This window comes from Taudactylus pleione, unplaced genomic scaffold (assembly GCF_031769625.1).
Source record: "Taudactylus pleione unplaced genomic scaffold, aTauple2 ptg000959l, whole genome shotgun sequence".
In the NCBI taxonomy this organism is placed as follows: Eukaryota; Metazoa; Chordata; class Amphibia; order Anura; family Myobatrachidae; genus Taudactylus; species Taudactylus pleione.
The window spans coordinates 4968208-4987204 of NW_028285360.1; the positions used below are offsets into that span (position 1 = coordinate 4968208).

General features: G+C 47.1%; 1 protein-coding gene across 2 annotated transcripts in view; it reads right to left on the bottom strand.

The window, feature by feature from the left end:
- Positions 1–18997, bottom strand: part of SMPDL3B (sphingomyelin phosphodiesterase acid like 3B) — a 130983-nt gene that overhangs the window by 60334 nt on the left and 51652 nt on the right. Inside the window, exons 2-3 of one of the 2 annotated variants that reach the window (XM_088459955.1) lie at positions 4181–4386; positions 3846–4059 (exon numbers count right to left, since the gene is read on the bottom strand). In XM_088459955.1, coding sequence (XP_088316081.1) covers positions 3846–4059; positions 4181–4241 — 275 coding nt within the window. In that variant the 5' untranslated portion in view covers positions 4242–4386. The remainder of the gene's footprint in view (positions 1–3845; positions 4060–4180; positions 4387–18997) is intronic. The other variant, XM_088459956.1, reaches the window with a different exon arrangement.

Here is an 18997-nt window from a genome sequence, read left to right on the forward strand (position 1 = left end):
CCCGGATAGCGACGACCAAGCCGTCGCTCCGGGTCTCACTACTAAGGGGGTGTGCTGTCGATGGTGAGTGACAGCAGGCCCCCTTTGGTGGGCGTGCCGGGGGCGTGGTTGCCCAGACGGAGGCGCTCCCATGGGAACGCCTACCGTCTGGGGCCGGCCCCACTGACATCACAAGTGATGTCAGTGGGAGTGCTCTCGGCTCTGAGTACGAATTTGTCCCACAACTCGCCAAATGTAATAGCCTGCGAACTGGTAAGTTCGAGGCTATTACATTATGTAAGTTTTCTCACATGAAAACTCGGACCTTTTAAAGTGACTAGCATTAAAAGGTCAGGGTTATCCAGAAGCCTTCACAGATCTGTGAGATCCGTGAATACTTTTTTATGTTTTTTTTAACACAGAAGTTAACAGTAAAAAATAAAATGACGTGGGGTTCCCCTCTGAAAGAAGAACCAGCCCAGGGAACTGTTGCGTCTGTCCTGGTTCTTAAAATACAGGGGTGGGAAATCAGTAGGGTTCCCTTTTATTTTTATGAATCAGCATTAGGCTCTGTTGAGCCGGTCCTGGTTGAGAAAATGTGAGTAAAAGTATGTAGGGGTCCCCGTATTTTCATCAACCAGCACCAGGCTCAGTGAGCCGGTCCTGGTTGTAGAAATTTGGGGGACAAAAGGAGTATGTGTACCCCATATTGCTGCAACCAGCACCGGACTCTTTCTATCGGGGGAGTAATGCCACAGCCAGGGTACCCTTTCACCGGGTCCCCCGGCCAAAGCATTATACCTGACCACTAGTCAGCCCAGGCTGGGAATCCCTGGTAAGGTAGGGACCCCCTAATAGAGGGGTTCCCACTCTCCAGGGCACCCCAGGCCTGGGCTGATAGCTTGGGGCTATACCCGGCACCCCTTGGTGGTGGGCGCCAGGTTGATTGTGTAAAAGTGTGTGTATAAAATATAATAAATAATATTGTTTTTTGCTGGAGTACTAGAGGTCCGCATGCTGGTACTTGGAGAACCACAAGTACCAGCATGCGGGGCATTAAGAGCCTGAAGGTACCTCTAGTTCACCTGCAAAAGAAATATTAAAATAAAATAAAGACAAGACTCACACACTGTGAAAGTAACATTTTGTTTAAACATACATGCACACTCATGTATACTCACCTAGAATCCCTGTAGCCATTACCGTCCACTTCTCCCGTAACATCCACGACACCTGTAAAAAAAAAATCCATACTCACCGATTCCTTGTGTAGATCACGTCCTCTTCGTTCCAAGTAGGCACCCAAGGTGTTAAAAATAAAGACCGGACACGCGAAACCAGGTCGAACAGGAGGAAGGGCATGTGTTTACACATACCCTTCCTCAGCGCGAATGACTGGGACCCGCGTGACTCCTGTCATTACAGTAGCCGCCAGCCAATCAGCGGGCGCCTCCGTAGGAGGTACCCGCTTATTGGCTCTGAGCGGACAGTCTGTCCGTCACACTTTCCCCCATAGACTTCAATGATGGGAAAGCGCCATTGAAGTCTATGGTGAGAACCGCTACATTGTAGCCTATGACGGGTACCGCAAGGTTCACCTCTATTAACCTTGCGATTCCCATCATAGGCTACAATGTAGCAGTGACCACCATAGACTTCAATGGCGCTTTCCCACCATTGAAGTCTATAGGGGAAAGTGTGACAGACAGGTTGACCACTCAGAGCTAACCAGCGGGCAGCTCCTATGGAGGCGCCTGCTGATTGGCTGGCGGCTCCTGTCATTACAGGAGTCACCCAGGTCCCGGTCATTTGTGAGGAAGAAGGGTATGTGTACACATACCTTTCCTCCTGTCCAACTTGGTTTCGCGCGACCGTTTTTTGTGTTTTTAACCCCTTGGATGCCTCAACGAAGAGAACGTGAACTACACTAGTAATAGGAAAGTATGGAATTTTTTTATTTTTTTACAGGTGTTGTGGATGCTACTGGACAAGTGGATGTGAATGGCTACAGGGATTATAGGTGAGTATACGTGAGTGTGCATATATGTTTAAATAAAATTTTACTGTCAATGTGTGTGAGTCTTTTGCAGCTGAACTAGAGGTACCAGTGGGCCCTTAATGCCCCGCGTAATGGTATTTGCTGGGACCTCTAGTTCTCCAGTAAAAGACAATATTTTTAATTCTATTTTGTACACAATCAACCCGGCACCCACCGCCCAGGGGTGCTGGGGTTAGCCCCAGGTTATCAGCCCAGGCTTGGGGTTCCCTGTAGAGGGGGGGGAAACTCCTTTATTAGGGTGTCCCCACCTCCCCAGGGATCCCCGGCCTGGGCTGATTAGCATTCAGATATAATGCTTCAGCCAGGGGTCCCGGTGAAAGGTTTCCCCTGGCTGTAGCATTACACCCCTGCTAGAAAAAGTCTGGTGCTGGTTATGGAGAATATATGGGACCCGTACTCATTTTGTCCCCTGTATTTCCACAACCAGGACTGGTGCTAGTTCGTAAAATAAAGAGGGACCTTCCACATTTTTTTCCCTCTTTTTTAAGGATCAGGACAGGCTCAACATGGGGGGGGGGGGCATAATTTTTTTTTACTTTTTACTTTTTTTTAACACACAGAAACATGCATGGACCACACGGTTTGTGTGTAACTCGGACCTGTTCAGGCTAGACTCGCTAGTCTGCAGCAGATCTGTTTTCTCTCAAGTTTTCAGGCAGTAATAGCTTGCAAGTTAAACACTCACGCTTCATTACATTGCCAGATTTGCATCCTCACAATGGCAAAACATCTGGATGCGTGTTTTGCTATTGCGAGTTGTGGGGGTGTTAGAAACATGCGAGTTTGCATGTTCTCACACCCTATTACATAGGTTAAGTTCTGAAAATGTGCGAGTATAGCTCAATATGCACACATTTTCCAAACTCGGACCCTATTACATTTACCCCAATATGTCTCTGATTGGAAACCATATATTGGTCACTAGAATGCTCCGTGTATTGGATATTGGTTATTGAATGCTCCCTGTATTGTATATAACGTTCTTTGCATTGGATATCAGCTACTAGAATTGCCTTTGTATTACATTGTATATAAGAAGGCTTCTTGTATTGTACATAGGGTCACTAGAATGCTCTACAGACTGTATATTGGTTACTGAAATGCTCCCTGTAGTGAATATCAGTAATTAGAATTCTGCCTGTATTGTATATCATTTATTAGGATTGCCATTGTATTAGTCATTAAGATGCTGTATTGGTCACTAGAATGCTCTTCATATATTATACTGGTCACTGGAATACTCTTTGTGTTGTAAATTAGTCACTAGAATGCTCCCTGTATTGTGTATCGATCACTATAATGCACGGTGTATAGTCAGGTTTGGTGGAAGTTTCTGAAACCACAGCTTAATAAATCTGACATTTTGTATTCAGAACATTAGTAAACAATATCAGGATGGCATTCAGGATGTGAATTGTGGTTTTCTGCAATTCTGTATTAAATTAATCCAACATTTTGTAACTTGCCAAAAATTGCAGAGAAAAGTAGATGTGAGCATATACAGTACCTCTGTATTAAATGGAGCATTCAGGGGTTCCGGTGCTTGCTGATGTTATTGCTCACCATAAAAAAAAGAATCATCTGAATAGGATCCACGTAGTGCTGTATGACCATTTATTTATAAGCACACTTGTACTACAATTCACCTTTTTAAGTAACACAGTAACAGGTGGATGTATGTACTTACAGTAGTGTATACTTATTCTACACCTCAGTGGTACAAGACAGCTTGGAATGTGAGCTGAATGACAGGAAGGACACTGATTAGGGGCCTCTCATATCTCACATTGATGCACTTTGTACTCACCCAGTCCATAGAATGAAATCTGGATCTGGCAGGATTGCTTTCATTGCATATATGGACGAGTTAATAAGGGCGCCTGGAGAGTCACACAAATAATTCCCCCATTTCCCTGCATTTGTAACTGGCTGGTCACCTGCAGAAGGACATACTTTCCCAGGATCAGAAGTCACTGTGTAGTTTGGGTCCAAATGCAAATCTGTGAGATGCCAGAAATAACCTAGGCAAAAAGTAAAATAAAAGGTCTTGGGTTACTCAGGAAGTTACACAGTATCCCTCTCCTCTCCCCTTCGTTCCTCCCGGTCTTCTTTTGTATGTTTTCCTTACACATATCTGTTTACCTCTTTCTGAGGAGCTGATGACGTGGCAAACTGCAAGAAGCAGTAATAGGAGGCGATTCATCCTGAGAGAAGGCTGCGCCACAACCAGCTGTTTTGGGGATTTTATCCTCCTTCTCCTCCTCCAGCTGACTTATTCCAATGTGACCTGTATTCAGGAAGTGTTCAGCATTAATCTTGTCAGCGCTACCACTTCCATATGATAAAGCCTGCAAGTGTCATCAACAAGGGTTAAAATCCTTTTTCACTTTACCTAGTGAACAAGTTTACAGCTTAATTAGCTAAAGACATGTAATGTGTAATTTATTGAAAGAGAAAATAAGAGATATGGTAAGAACTTACCCTTGTTATCTCTATTTCTACGAAGTCCATAGGGTTCCACAGGATACCTTGGGGTATAGGCGATGCGGCAGCAGCACGGGCACCACATAGTTAAAACTTTAGCCTCCCAGGATGCACTGGGGTCCCTCCTCTATACCCCGCCCCCCAGCCAAGGCCATCAGTTTTGTAACAAGCCATAGGCCGGAGGAGGAGAACAAAGAGAGAGAGAAGAAAGTCTGGAACACAGAAGAATCACATTCTCACTAATAGGAGACGGAAAAAAACGGTGACCAGATTAAAGCCCATCTGCAGTACAGGTGCGACAGGGCGGGAGTCCTGTGGAACCCTATGGACTTCGTAGAAATAGAGATAACAAGGGTAAGTTCTTACCATATCTCTTATTTTCTACTTTAGGGTCCATAGGGTATCCACAGGATACCTTGGGGATGTCCCAAAGCAGTATGCTTTTAAGGGAGGGGACGCTCCTGTGCTGGAAGGAGAATCTGCCGCCCAAAGGAAGCATCCTGAGAGGCGAAGGCAGAGCTGAACAGCTGAGGCACCACGGCGAACTGCCCATGAAGGACCCACAGACCGAGTAAAGTGAGGATTAAGAGAGGTTGAATCAATCCTGCCAAAAGTTTAGTGGCAGGTCAACCTTTCTTATGGAACTAGAGAGCACAAAAAAGGGAGTCCGATTTCCTAAAGGAACTGGTATGATCAACATAAATCCTTAGAGCACGTACCACAACCAAAGAGGCCTCACCAGCAGAGAGGACTGGGAAATTAAAGGCCGGTACTAGGATTTCCTAATTAATTGTGAAACTAGATACCAACTTAGGTAGAAAACCAGGGCGAGTGCGAAGCCCTGCCCTGTCTTTATGAAAAATCAGAAACGGAGGACTTGAGAGAACCCCCAAATCTGACACCCTTCTGGCCGAAGTAATGGACAGAAGAAAAACAGACTCAGCTGTAAGCCATTTGAAAGCCACTGAGCCCAGAGGTTTCAATGGCGGTCCTTGGAGAGCCCTCAGGACCACAGCCAAGTCCCAAGGAGCCACTGGCGGGACGAAGGGAGGCTGAATACGAAGTACACCCTGCATAAAGGTGTGGACATTAGGAAGTGTAGCGATCCTACGCTGAAAACTAGACTGACAGGGCAGAAAGTTGCACCTTCAGTGAAGCAAGGCGAAGACCGTGATCTAAGCCCATTTGTAAGAAAGCCAAAACCCTGGATATCCTAAGGACCTGAGGATCAGAACCTCTAGGATGACACCATTCAAATAAAAAGTATGCCTCACCCGGTGGTAAATCCCTGTAGAAGAAGGTTTCCGAGCTATGAGCATGATGTTAACAGAGCTGGAAAACCCCCTGGACCTTAAGAGGGCTGACTTAACAGCCATGTGGTCAAAGCCAGACGACCTAGGTCCGGGTGCTGGAAAGGACCCTGAGACAACAGGTCCAGATGCAGAGGCAACAATATCGGGGTGTCGACTGAGAGACCCCGAAGATCTGAGAACCAGTGCCGCCTGGCCCACGCTGGAGCTATGAGCAGAAGCGTGTCGCCTTCTTGCTTGAATTTGCGAATAATTAGAGGAAGAAGGGAAAAGCGGAGGGAACAGATACGCAAACCTGAAGGTCCACCTGACCAACAGTGCGTCCACCAGAAGAGCCCCTCCGTCTTTTGTGATTGAACTGTACACAGGCAGCTTGTTGTTGTGTCGGGAGGACATGAGGTCTATTTCTGAAAAAAGCCCCATTTGTTCACCAGTTGGTGAAATACTTCCTGGAGAAGAGACCATTCCCCTGGATGCACGTCTTGACGGCTGAGAAAGTCAGCATCCCAGTTGAGGCCTCCTGGCATGAACATTGCCGAATTATGGCAGGAAGGTTGGCCTCTGCCCAAGCTAGAATGCGGGACACTTAAGTCAGAACTGCCCGACTTCGGTTTTCTCCTGGGCGGTCTGTGTAAGCCACCGTGATGGCGTTGTCTGACTGTACCTGCGCGGACCGTCCGTGGAGGTCATGTTGTACCTGCTGGAGAATTTTGAATACTGGCCAAAGTTCCAAGAGATTTATTGGAAATGCAGATTCTGTTGGCGTCCACCGTCCCTGAATGAAGTGTGGACCCGTCACTGTTTCCCAGCCCTGGAGACTGGCGCCTGTCATTAGAAGGACCCAGCCCGCAATTGACAAGGGGGGCACCCAGTTTGGGTGAGCAGTTAGTAGCCACCAGCCTAGAGACAAACGGACCTCTGGGGAAAACACAATTGTCTGTGTTTGTATCCGATTGGGCAACCCATTCTATCTGTTGAGGATTAGCTGCTGCAGAGGTCTGGAGTGGAACTGGGCATATTCCACCATGTCGAACATCGACACCATGGAGCCCAGTAACCGCATTGCTGAGTGCACAGACGCTTGTTGGCTGTGAAGGCAACTTCTGTAATGCAGAGATATTGTCCTTTGTCACACAGATCACCAGATGTTGAAAGACTAACAGGGCTCCAAAATGGAGCTTCTTCAGTGAGGGACCCAGGGAGGACTTCTCTCAGATTATCAGCTAGCCATAATTGTGCAGCACAGATATTGTTAGGTGCAGATGGCGCTGAAGGATTTCTGGAGACCCTGCTAACAACAGGAGGTAGTCCAGATAGGACAACAGGCGGACCCCCTGCATTTGAAGGTGGGCTGCCATAACCGCCATGATCTTGGTAAATACTCGAGGCGCAGTGGCCAAAGTAAAGGGCAGTGCCTGAAACAGGAAATGGTGGCTTAGCATCGAAAACCTGAGGAATTGCTGTTGCGCCAAGATAATAGGTATATGAAGGTAGGCTTCATAATTGTCCAGAGACACCATGAAATCCCTAGGTCCCATTGCCAATATAATGGAATTGAGGGTCAGTATCCTGAACTGAAGAACCTCAAAGACTTGTTTAGACAACTGAGGTTTTGGCCGGTAAAACCCATTGGGTTTGTGTACCAGAAAGAGAATCGAGTAATATCCCGTTCCCTGTTGGGATAACGGAACAGGCACTATAACTCCAGCCCGGAGCACAGAGTGCAGCTTTTCTGGAGTTCCATGGCCTTGACGGATGGAAGACCCGTAGTGAAAAACCGTCTGGGAGGCCTTCACCGAAACGAGAGAGCGTACCCCAGAGAGACCACTTCTCTGACCCAAGTGTCCATGGTAGTCAGATACCAGCACTGGGCAAACTGAAGAAGCCGGCCTCCCACTTTGGGGTCCCCCAAGGGGAGGCCTTAGGCTGAAGGCTTATCGTCCGACCTGGGAGTAGGACGTCTTGTGCTCTAAGCCTGCTTGTTTGGCTTGGCAGATTTTCTGGTTGTTGACTGCCGAGGAAAGGACTGCACTTTGGACTTACCCTGGGCCCCAGAGGCCCGAAAGGACGAAGCACCAGACCCTGATGGGATCGGAGCCGATGGCAGACACGCAGACTTAGCTGCTGCCAGAGTCGCCACAATGTTGTCCAAATCAGAACCAAAAAGGACCTGTGCATTAAAGGGCAAGCATTCCAAACCCTCTGCGGAATCTGCATCCGCTTTCCAAGAGTGCAACCCTAGGGTGCAGCGAACTTCCACGGCTGGCGAGGAGATTCTGGAAAAGACCGCCTCATTAAAATACGTGGCTGAGTCTCTGGGATTGCCTACCAAGTTTGCCAGTTCAGGCGATGAGTCAGAGTCCAGAGACAATTACAAATTATCAGCCCAGCGCTCCATGGCTGTGGTCACCTAGCACACGACCATAGCCAGTCTGGACGCCCCTCCAGCAAGGGAATAACTGGATTTTAGGCATATTTCAACCTAATGATCCGTGGCATGCTTGAAGGAGGCATGGAGGGCCTGGTAATGTAGTACTCCACACTAGGCGTGTGACATGAGAAATCACCTGCGGAGGAGTCTCCCACTTGGGAAAAATAATTAATCGCCAAGGGGTTTTAGTTTTGGCCACGGGGGGGTCACCATCTTCAATAACCAAGACCGCACGGACTGCCCGTATAAGGCTTGGTATATATGTTTTTTGACTTAGACTTCTGGTCTGAAAGCTCAAAAAATTTCACCGTCATCAAATGTCATGACATCATCATCATGCAGAACATTCTGAGACACTACAGACCGCTTAGCAGACTGAAAAGATGACTCCCCCTGTAACACGACCGATAGGTGCTGTACCGAAATGGCCGTGAACCCACACACGCAGGCTCATGTGAGACCTAGGTGGGCGAGAGCAGGAGACACTGGGGACCACTCAGCTTCCTGGGGAACCCCTATATGGGTGTGGCCAGCCGACCGAAGCCAAACAAGGCCAGGGTGTTCCTGTACAGGAGCAGACACAGTAACTGGGTGTGATATTAGAAAACACGCCCTGCATAAACTCCCAGTGTTACATTACCCTCCGCTATTAGTACATTACAAGTGGTACACTTTAGCAGTAGGGGAAAATCACGTTCACTCTCAGACATGATGAGTGTAACGGAGTGTATGTGACTTTCCTCACAAATAAATACTTTTATATTTATAGTGAGGCAATGACGACCCTGCAGCACCGCACCGAAGGGCTTTAGCAGAGGAAAAACAGGGATAGAAAATATGGATGACAGTCAGAAGTGAAAGTACAGGCAGACAGCGCTAGCATTAAGTCACATACAATGCAGAAATAACTTCCTGCACTACCAGCGCTGAAATCAACTACACAGACACAGAGCCTGGTAGGAAACAGCGCAGCATACACTGACTTTAACGTTGCTTGAAGGAGAGGTATGCAGGGGGACCCGGACCACACAGCCACCGGCAGCAGCGTCCAGCAGCGCTTGCACCGCCAGGCCGCTGTGGAGAGGCACTGTGCAGCGGGGGAGGCGCCGGCTGTAAACAGGGAAGGCGCGCTCCCCTGGCATGCATTTAACCCCAGGGACGCCGGACGTTTTCCGCTCAGTCGCGGCCCGCTGTCCCTGGGGCTTGTGGAAGCGCAGGTTAATACTCGTAAGCCAGTCCCCAGGGAGCCCCCTGCCTGGGGACTGTGGACTGTGTCTTCCGGCGGGTACCCTCCGCGGGACCCGCCACTTACCTGGTCCCCTTAGATCCGGCCACAGTCAGGGTGGTCCGGGGTCACCGCTAGCCGTGACCCCAGACCCCCACCAGCATCCCCGGATCGGTACCGGCAGGGTGAAGGAGCGACAGCATGGACGTCTGTACAGACTGTCCATGCTGCTGTATTGCTCTAGATGTGCAGCCACAGCTGCTTTTGGAAATCTTCAGGGGCTGTAACAGCCCCACTCTGCTACATGTGCTCCGACTCCTGGCCGGGCACCGAAAAAACTGATGGTCTTGGCTGGGGGGCGGGGTGTAGAGGAGGGACCCCAGTGCATCCTGGGAGGCTAAAGTTTTAACTCTGTGGTGCCCGTGCTGCTGCCGCATCGCCTATACCCCAAGGTATCCTGTGGATACCCAATGGACCCTAAAGTAGAAATAACAAAGCAGATGGGGACCTGGATGTGAATCACCTGTACTCCTCTACTACCCCTTTTACACCGGAGCTAAAACCCGGGTTTTTGAAGGGTTAACCCGGGCAGCTCCCTGGGGTAAAAGGGGAGAGGGTTGGATCGCTGGGTCGAGTGACCCGGCAATCCAACCCATGTACCTAGCAAGGTTTAACGCAGGCGTAGCCCGTGAAACCCTGCTGTGAGATGACGTCATCTCCAAAGGCCGCTGAAGCCGGACCAATCGGCCGGCTAGCAGCGCACTCCAGATCATCGTGACCCGGAGTGCGCTGCTAGCCGGCCGATTGGTGGCTTCAGTGGCGCTTGGAGATGACGTCATCTCCAAGCGACCACTTTCACTCCGGAAAAGCCGGGTCTATGCAAACCCGACTCCAGTGTGAGTGGCGCCGACTCGGGAGTGCATGTTTTCCAGGTCTCCTCTGTGAGGAGACCTGGAAAACATGCACTGTTTGGGCCCCAGACAGTGCATGTTTTCCAGGTCTCCTCACAGAATCACAGGTGAAATAATGGGGTCCTGAGGGCAGAGTTTGAGACCCTGTGCCCTATACATTAGTGATGAGTGGTTCACCAATGATCAGTTAAAAATGAACTAATCCAGAGGTTCTCTAAAACCTGATCTGTTGGGGGGCCTTGAGGACCGCATTTGGTAATATCTAATCTTCAAAGTGATCTAGTTAATTAAGTTCACAGTTCTGGCAAAGATTAGTTAATCAGGGACTATAACAAAGTGGAAGGAGTTATTTAGAGAGATAGAGCACAGCTGCTCCATCTCACTCCCATTTTTAGGGTATATTTACTAAAGGTCGATATTAATTGATTTTGAACAATTTAAAATCGATGAAAATTGATCAACGTCATTTTGTGTTTCTGGGGCTAAATCACACATTTACAAATACCTAAAAAAATTTTTTTGAAAAATGGTCTATTATTAAATCTGTGATTTAGCCCCAGAAGCACAACATCGATTTTAATTGATAAAAATCTATTATAATCGACCTTTACTAAATATACTCCTTAGTTCCTAATGCTGGAAAAGGAAGCAGAATTACAACACAGCCCAGCAAATATAGATATAATAATAATTAAAAGAAAAAAACATCTTTATTTGAAAATTACTCTGCCTAGACACAGCCCATGTGTGAGTATTGGGCCCCATACATCTGCGACGGTTTGCCACGATGCTGCAACCCAGCATCCCAGGATCACATGTTGGATTTCGGCGATTTCACGATCGCGATCAAAAAATGATCGCAATTGTCAAATCGCGGACATTTAACATGTGAAATGTCTTCGAGCCGCAACAGATCGCAGAACATCGATGGTGGGCGATCGGAAATATCCAATGGCGATCGGAAATTTCCGATCGCAGCCCTGCATCGCGGCGATCAGTTGCAGATGTATTGGCACCTTAACTCTGGCCCAGATATTCTGGGTATTACTTGTTGCTTATCTTAAAAGGTGGTCCAACCATTCAGCTCCTGTTACTTTTCAAATCCATGACAGTCAGGAGCTGATTTGTTGGAGCACTATTTAGGATTAGTATGGAGTTATAATCATACGTGCCAACCTTTGGGCTGCCCCCTCCAGAAGGGGGTAGCCCGGTCGGCACTGCGGGAGACGTGGAGCAGCTGCAGTGGGCGATGCCGAGCACATGAACACGCAAACACGTGGCACTGCAGGGGAGTCGTGGAGCAGCTGCAGAGGGTGGTGCCGGGGGTGTGGAGATGCGTCATCTTGACCCCGCCCCCTGCTGTACAGTGCCGTGATTACTGCCATTATACAGCGGGGGGCGGGGCCAAGATGACGCGATTCACCGCAAATTGCTTCATTGCCCGCCTGTTCCTAGATAAGTGGGCGGCTGCGGGAGCAGCCAGCACCGGGAAACTTGGCTTCTTTTCCGGGGTGGTCGGGAGCGCCACCCGATTTTCGGGAGCCTCCCGAAAATTTTGAGAAAGTAGGCAAGTCTGGTTATAACAGGAATATCACTCGTTGATAAATCTAGGCCTAAGAGAGATATTCAATTAGATACAAAAAGTCAGAACATTTTCATCTATCCGACTTTTCGCCTAATCATTCCATGCACATCCCCGCTTTTCGCCTAATTCAATTGCAAAACAGGTGAAAACGGAATTAGGCGAATGCGGTACAGGCGAAAAGTAAAATAATTGGGGAAATCAGTCTGTACCCCAGAAAAAGATGCACTAACATAGGGAATCAATATAGATGTGTACTAATAGCCCTAATAAAACTATTTTGGGTACTTAAGTTGTATAAATTGCTTGCTATTAGCGTCTTTGTAAAAGTGGTGAACAATGGCATAAAGCTGTATTTTTTGGTGAAAATAAGTAGTCCAGTCAAATTTGGGGTGCTTGAAAATGGGTTAGTGTATTTTTATATCTCTAAAGTGAACTTTTAAATAATGTAAAAAAATCCACCTGCTGCATGCACCTGCAATCCCAAAAACACCTGACCCATCCTTGCAGCCCCCCAAGAAGCCTATTTCGCTAGTTTTTATGCTTGTCCCCCCCACTTTTTACATTTTTACCCCAAAAATGACATGTCTTTTTTGGGTGTTCTTAGGTTTTTTTTTTTTTTTTTTGCAGATTTGGCCTTTGGGGGGCTGTCTCAAGCGTTCTTCTGAGCCATTTCCCCACGTTTGCACCCCAAAATAAAGATTTTGCACTTCTTTTCACCTGCTACTGGTTGGAGAATCTTTTTTGGAGAATTCAATGCATCGAGTTTCCGCTTAGGTTAAATGTCCTGGAATTGAATTTGGCTAAAATTTTTTAGGCAAAATTTCCTTAAGAAAACAGGTGAAAAAGGCTTTTTGTCTCTAATCGAATATGGCCCTATGTGTATGTTCATGCTACTCCCCATTTTGTGATAAAATCACTGTCCTGTTAATCTAAAGGTATAAACTTGCCACAGGATTTTTAGGTGCTATTGATGCAGCACTGCTATTCAGCTCTCTCATGTATTCATCCAGAGTCAGTATGTCTAAACTACCACAAGTGGCGCTGCTGCTGCACTCAGACATGGAGCTGATTGAAGTAGATTAGACGTATCAAACACACGTCCCACGGGCCGCATGCGGGTCTAACACAATTTTTTGTGGCCCCGAATTACTATGGGAAAACAAGTGGAAAGCAACCTGCATCACTTGACTGGGCCAAGGCGGCAACTATGGGAGGGCACGTGCTACTATTACACATTGCAGCGTGCAAAGCTGCAGCTGCCTGTCCCTTTTGGTCTGTCCCCTCCCCCATCTCCTGCAGTGTCTCTCCCAGTCCATTCACACAGTGCCCTGTGCTGAGGAGCCGTTAGGATGGCTGTCGCGTTGGGGCGGGCAGCGCGCGCAGCACAGTGACAGGAGTCAGGAGAAGAGGTGGCAAAGTGGGCACTGAGTGAGTGACTGACTGGAGAGCCTACAGTACAGGGCCAGGAAACAGCAGTGAAGGAGCAGGACTCTGACACTGCCAGTCAGGTTCATATGTCTTAATTTTACTGTAAACCACAGTGTTGCTCTTGCAGAATGATTTGGGTCACACTCATTATCCTTTTGAAAGACAAATTTCCACAGCCTGAGCATTTTGACAGGGAGTATCAGGATTTATGCAGTAATGGGCATCTTTCATCAACCTGACATGATCCTGACTAGATTGCAAGTCAGCGCCACTAGAAAGTATCCCATAACATGCTGCTACCACTGCCATACTTGATGACATTATGCCACATAGTAATGCCCCTTATAACACATTATGGGGCCTATTCATCATACCTAAACTTTCTCTGGAGGTAATTAGGTTTAGAACTCGCATGGAGTTCTACCTAATTACCGGAGGTATTCATCATTCCTCCTCTCCATAACTATTCCGAAAAGCTGTCATTTTTGCGATGACAGCTTTTCAGGAAATAGATAGTTATCTCTATCTACACTAACTTACCGCAGCTGGAATCCGTGCTGCGCATGCGCTGTTACATTCGTTAACCCAGCGCATGCGCAGCACTGCCTACAGCTGTGGTAATTTTGTGTGTCCCCCACCTCCCCCTACCTCCCCCCTGTCCCCGACTTACCAGCTCACACAGCAGCCTCAGGCTCTGTCTGCTATGCTGTCATGTGTTCTCCCAGCAGAACTCCGTAGTTTAGAAAAAAAAAATAAAACTTTTCTTTTTTTCTAAACTTTATTGTGTTCTGCTGGGGAGAAGACATGACAGCATAGCAGACGGAGCCAGAGGAGAGTCCAGAGCTATGGAGGAAGACGCCGGGGGACATGCCCAGCTGAAAGCAGGTAAGTGTTACCTACTATACGCCACCTCACAGTGGTGTATGGTAACACCATTCAATTCCGAAAATACATAATTTTCGGAATTTGATGAATACCATAATTTCCATATCCCAATACTAATGTATGGGAAGTGTGGAAATTACCGCAGGGGGACTTAGCAAGGAGATATCAGTGTTATCTCCTGTGCTAAGTATCTTCATGAAGCAATTTGTGATGAAATGCGTCATCCTAGCCCGCCCCCGCTATACAATGCCTGTTTTCTCAGCACTGTATGGAGGGATGCGATCATGCCACCACGTCACCTGTACAGCCTACCTTTCCAACCACCATGTCCCCTCTGTGCTGACCTGACTGCCCCCTCCCAGACCAAGGGCTGTAGTGAGCCTTGCCGGGCCCTTTGCAGCATGCATATTATTTTTTCCATTTTCTGGGAGGTGGCTCCCAGATCTGGCCACACCCCAGTACCCAGGCCTGTGTCAGCTCTAGATTGACCTGCTTGGATAATAGAGGACCCTTCCCCATGCTGGCCTACTTTTCATTTTTCCCGGGGAGGAGAAGCAGGTTGGCAGTTATGGGAGACCGGGTCTGACGTTTTGCGTCATTAAGCCCCGCCCCTCTAAATTGTTGCGAATAGCGCATATTTAAATAGGGACCAAACAACGCAATTCTTGTGGAATTGCATCGTTAAGCCACGCCCCCTACTCAGGGACACCCGATCTCCACGAAAATTCTCCCCATTCTGCCCACTTCTCTAGGAGGTGGGCAGGAATGCGTGAGAAGTGCCTACTCTACCGGGGGTGTGAGAGGTTACCCAAATAATCAGAAGCCTCCCGCGACTTCCGGGAGAGTAGGCATGTATGGCCCTTCTATATGGATATTGTAAGTAATAAAGATGGGAACAAGGGTGTTTGGGAGTGTTTCTGACATGTTTCTGCAGGTGCCATGTGTACCAGGGCATGCTGGCACTTGTGGTGTGCAATAGCAGCATTTTTAATATGATTACATTGATTACATTACAATATTATTACATTAGAATATTATTTTCTGTCTTTACACCTAGTGAAGTGGGCAGAATGGGGAGAATTTTCCACATGATCAGCGGTCCGCTAGTAGGGGGCGGGGCTTAGTGATGCAATTCTATAAGAATCACGTCATTTGGCCTGGCCCCCTATGTAAATATGCTGTATTCCTGCCAATTTACCATGGACAGGGCTTAATGAAGCGAAAAGCCTGGCTCCGCTCCCATCACCTCCGTCCTGCTTCTCCTCCCCGGGCTTCTCCTGGGGAGCAAAAGCAAGAAGTAGGCAAGTATGTGTAACACTCACACATTGCTAGCACTGTCTCGTCGTTCCACCCACGGGCTGCATTGGGGGGGGGTGGTGAAAGGTTGGGGGATCACTGTCTCATTTCTGCTCTGCATAGCAGAGCAGTGGGTGAATAGATGCAGCACGCATGCGCGCGACATCTAAATGGTGGTGACAGGGAATAGGGGCAGCCCAGAAAATTGGGAACGCTGGTCCCAGAGTGACTGAAAACGGGGACATGATCTGAGGCCACTGTTAGGGTAATGGGACAGACTGTAGCAGGAGAGGACCTGCCGTGTACAGGTAAGGTAAGTATGTACCTGGGGTGGGACGGGAGAGAGTAGTGGACAGAGTGAGACAGAGTAGTGGACAGAGAAGGGATCGGAGCGCTACTGAGCAGGTGAGGCAGTGTAACAGGGCAGAGCAGCAGGCAGACTGAGGTGACCTGGCTAGTTATAATAATAATGGGATACAATACTTTACTGTGCAAATTTCTCAAAAAGTGTAACATTACTAGGGATTAAAATTTCAAAGGAAATGCATGTCACCTTTTACGCTGAAGTGACCAAGATGGCTAAATACTTTTTTCTTGTTGCCAGCCCGGAGTGGTGTCTCTATCTCATCACTATGCCTGGAAAAAGGACAACTGTTCCCCCAGCACTCTGCAAAGGACCAGCAATGAGACTTGAATACTATATGATAATAGAAATACAGAGATCTCAGTTCGCATATATTTGCAAAAATATTTTTAAGCCACCAGGCCGCGTCAAGGCATCTCTGTACTGTTGGTCCCTAACGCTATGGGATAATAGCACCCACTTTGGGTCATATAGTTGCATACTATTAGGCTACATGATAATAGCACATACATTAATATATCCAAATTGAGAGCCAATTCACCTGAGGAACCCTAAAATCCTCCAAATGGCACTACAGGAACCAGCACACCCTCCAAATGCTGGTTCCATGCATGTCTCTCAGAACAGTAATATAAAATGGTGGTTGCTCAAATCAACTTAATGACCCTTTCACAGGTGCATGAAAAGTGAGGGGTTAATCTAGACAAGAAAAAAGGAAAATGTTCCCCCAGCAGGACCAGCAATGAGACTTGAACACTACATGATAATAGAAATACAGAGATCTCACTTAACATATTTTTGCAAAAATATGTTAAGCCACAAGGCCGCGTCAAGGCTTCTCTGTTCTGGTGGTCCCTAACGCTACGTGATAATAGCACCCCTTTTCGGTCATATAATTGCATACTGTTACTGTTGCATGCTTTGGTCAGAGCGCTGGGATCGCAGATGCAGCAAGGAGAACGTTGTGTATTGTGCGGTCATTTATGTTCTCATCTAAATAAATTATGCTCACAGCAAGCGGTGTCACAGCAAGCGGACGCCAGTCTCTTCCTGGGTGGGGAACCATTTTAGTACAGCGCAGTTAGCAGTCATGTCCGGATGACTGTGCATAAAAGAGTCGGGCATTATAGGGTGCATTTATGTTCTGTAGCAGCATTATAAAATGTGTGTCCAGTAGCAATTGGTAATGCTACTGTATGTTTGTGGTGTACCTAGAAAATATTTAGTAATGCCTATGCATTCTTATGACGGAGAGGCTGATTATAATTTTTTGCAATGCAATGTTGTGGATGCCATGTCATTTAAATTGCTCAATAAATGGATGAAAACATTTAATTATGTTAAAGGGGTTACTATTTATTTTTTCTAATAAAATTGATAGTTTTATTTATTTTTTTAACAAAGATATTCTATATTTATATTTTCCATATTTGTATTTGTTGATTATTAATGCAGCTGAGTATTTTTATTTTTTTAAAGCAGCTGGAAAAAACACAATCATCTTCATAAGGATATAATCATTTCAAAGTGATTGTCCAGGGGATGGTGGAGGGAGGGCCGGGGACGGGACAGGGGGCCTGTCCAAAGATAGGTTATGATTTTTGTAAGCAGCCTTCTCTCATACATTAGGGTTGGCATTGTGAATATATATATGTATAAATCATTTTTATACTTTTTTTTTGGTTAACTAATAAAAATATATATCTATATAAAATATTAAAATAATTAAATATATATATTACATATTTGTTTTATATATATTTATAGACATATAAAAATATAATATTGATATTCACAAAAATGGCATAAACCATTTTAGAACACGTAGGTTAATGCATACAAACTGTCAGGGCCGGTGCAAGGTTTCTCGGCACCCTAGGCAAACTTTTGCCTACTTCCCCCCCTCCACCTTAATATACACTGTTTTCCAACTCACCGGGGTTATTTTAATTTTTAATAAAAATATCCCAGCTATGTACTGCCGGGAACTCGCAGGGACAGCGGTTGCGGTAACCGATATCTGAGCAAATTATATCCCCGGGATTTCGGAGAAGTCCTTCACTGAAATTAAAGACTTCCCCAGGAAAAGCTGACACTGCGCATATGCGCAGCTTCAGCTTCCTGGACTGGTCGGGGGATGCAGGGGGGGGGGGAATCGAAAGATCTCTCTCCTTCCCCTGGAGATCCCATAGGCTGAAGATGGTGTAAAATACTGGGGCTAAACTCAAAAAAGCATTGCTTTTTGGAGTTTAGTACATATGGGTCAGATCGTAGTCCTCAGAGATAATAATGGGGACTACGATCTGCAGTGCTAATTAAACGTTGCCGGAGATTTCTGTAAAATCTCCTGCATTGTGCCATTAGTACATAGGAACAATGCATAGAATTATGCAGAAACTGCAGTTTCTGCATAATTTTATGTAAAAAGCAGCTTGATACATATGCCCCCTGACATCATGACGTCTCTCCCATAATGCAGAGCGCGCCAGCCCGGGAGGACTGACGTGCGGACGACGGCGGTAGCGGGAGTGGGGATTCAGGTAAGAATTTTTCTTTTATTTATTGTTTAATTTCTGTGTTTATTTATCGGGAGCGGGAGGGGGGATACTACTGGTAACTGGGGGCACTGCATTGGGGGGACCACTACTGGGGACTACTACAGGGGGGATACTACTGGGGGCACTGCATTGGGGGGGACCACTACTGGGGACTACTACAGGGGGCACTGCATCAAGGGGGACTCCTACTGGGACACTCTATAAGGGGCTTACTACTGGGGGCACTGCACAGGGGAGACCAGTACTGGAGGAACTGAAAAGGGAGAACCACTACAGGGGGCACTGAAAAGGGAGATCCACTACAGGGGGCACTTCATAGGGGGATAACTACTAGGGGCCTGCATAAGGGGCACTACTGGGGGCCTGCATAAGGGGGATCACTCCTGGGGGCACTGTATAAAGGGCACTGTATATGGGGGATTACTACTGGGGGGCTGCATATGAGGGATCACTGCTGGGGGCACGGTATAAGGGGAACTAAT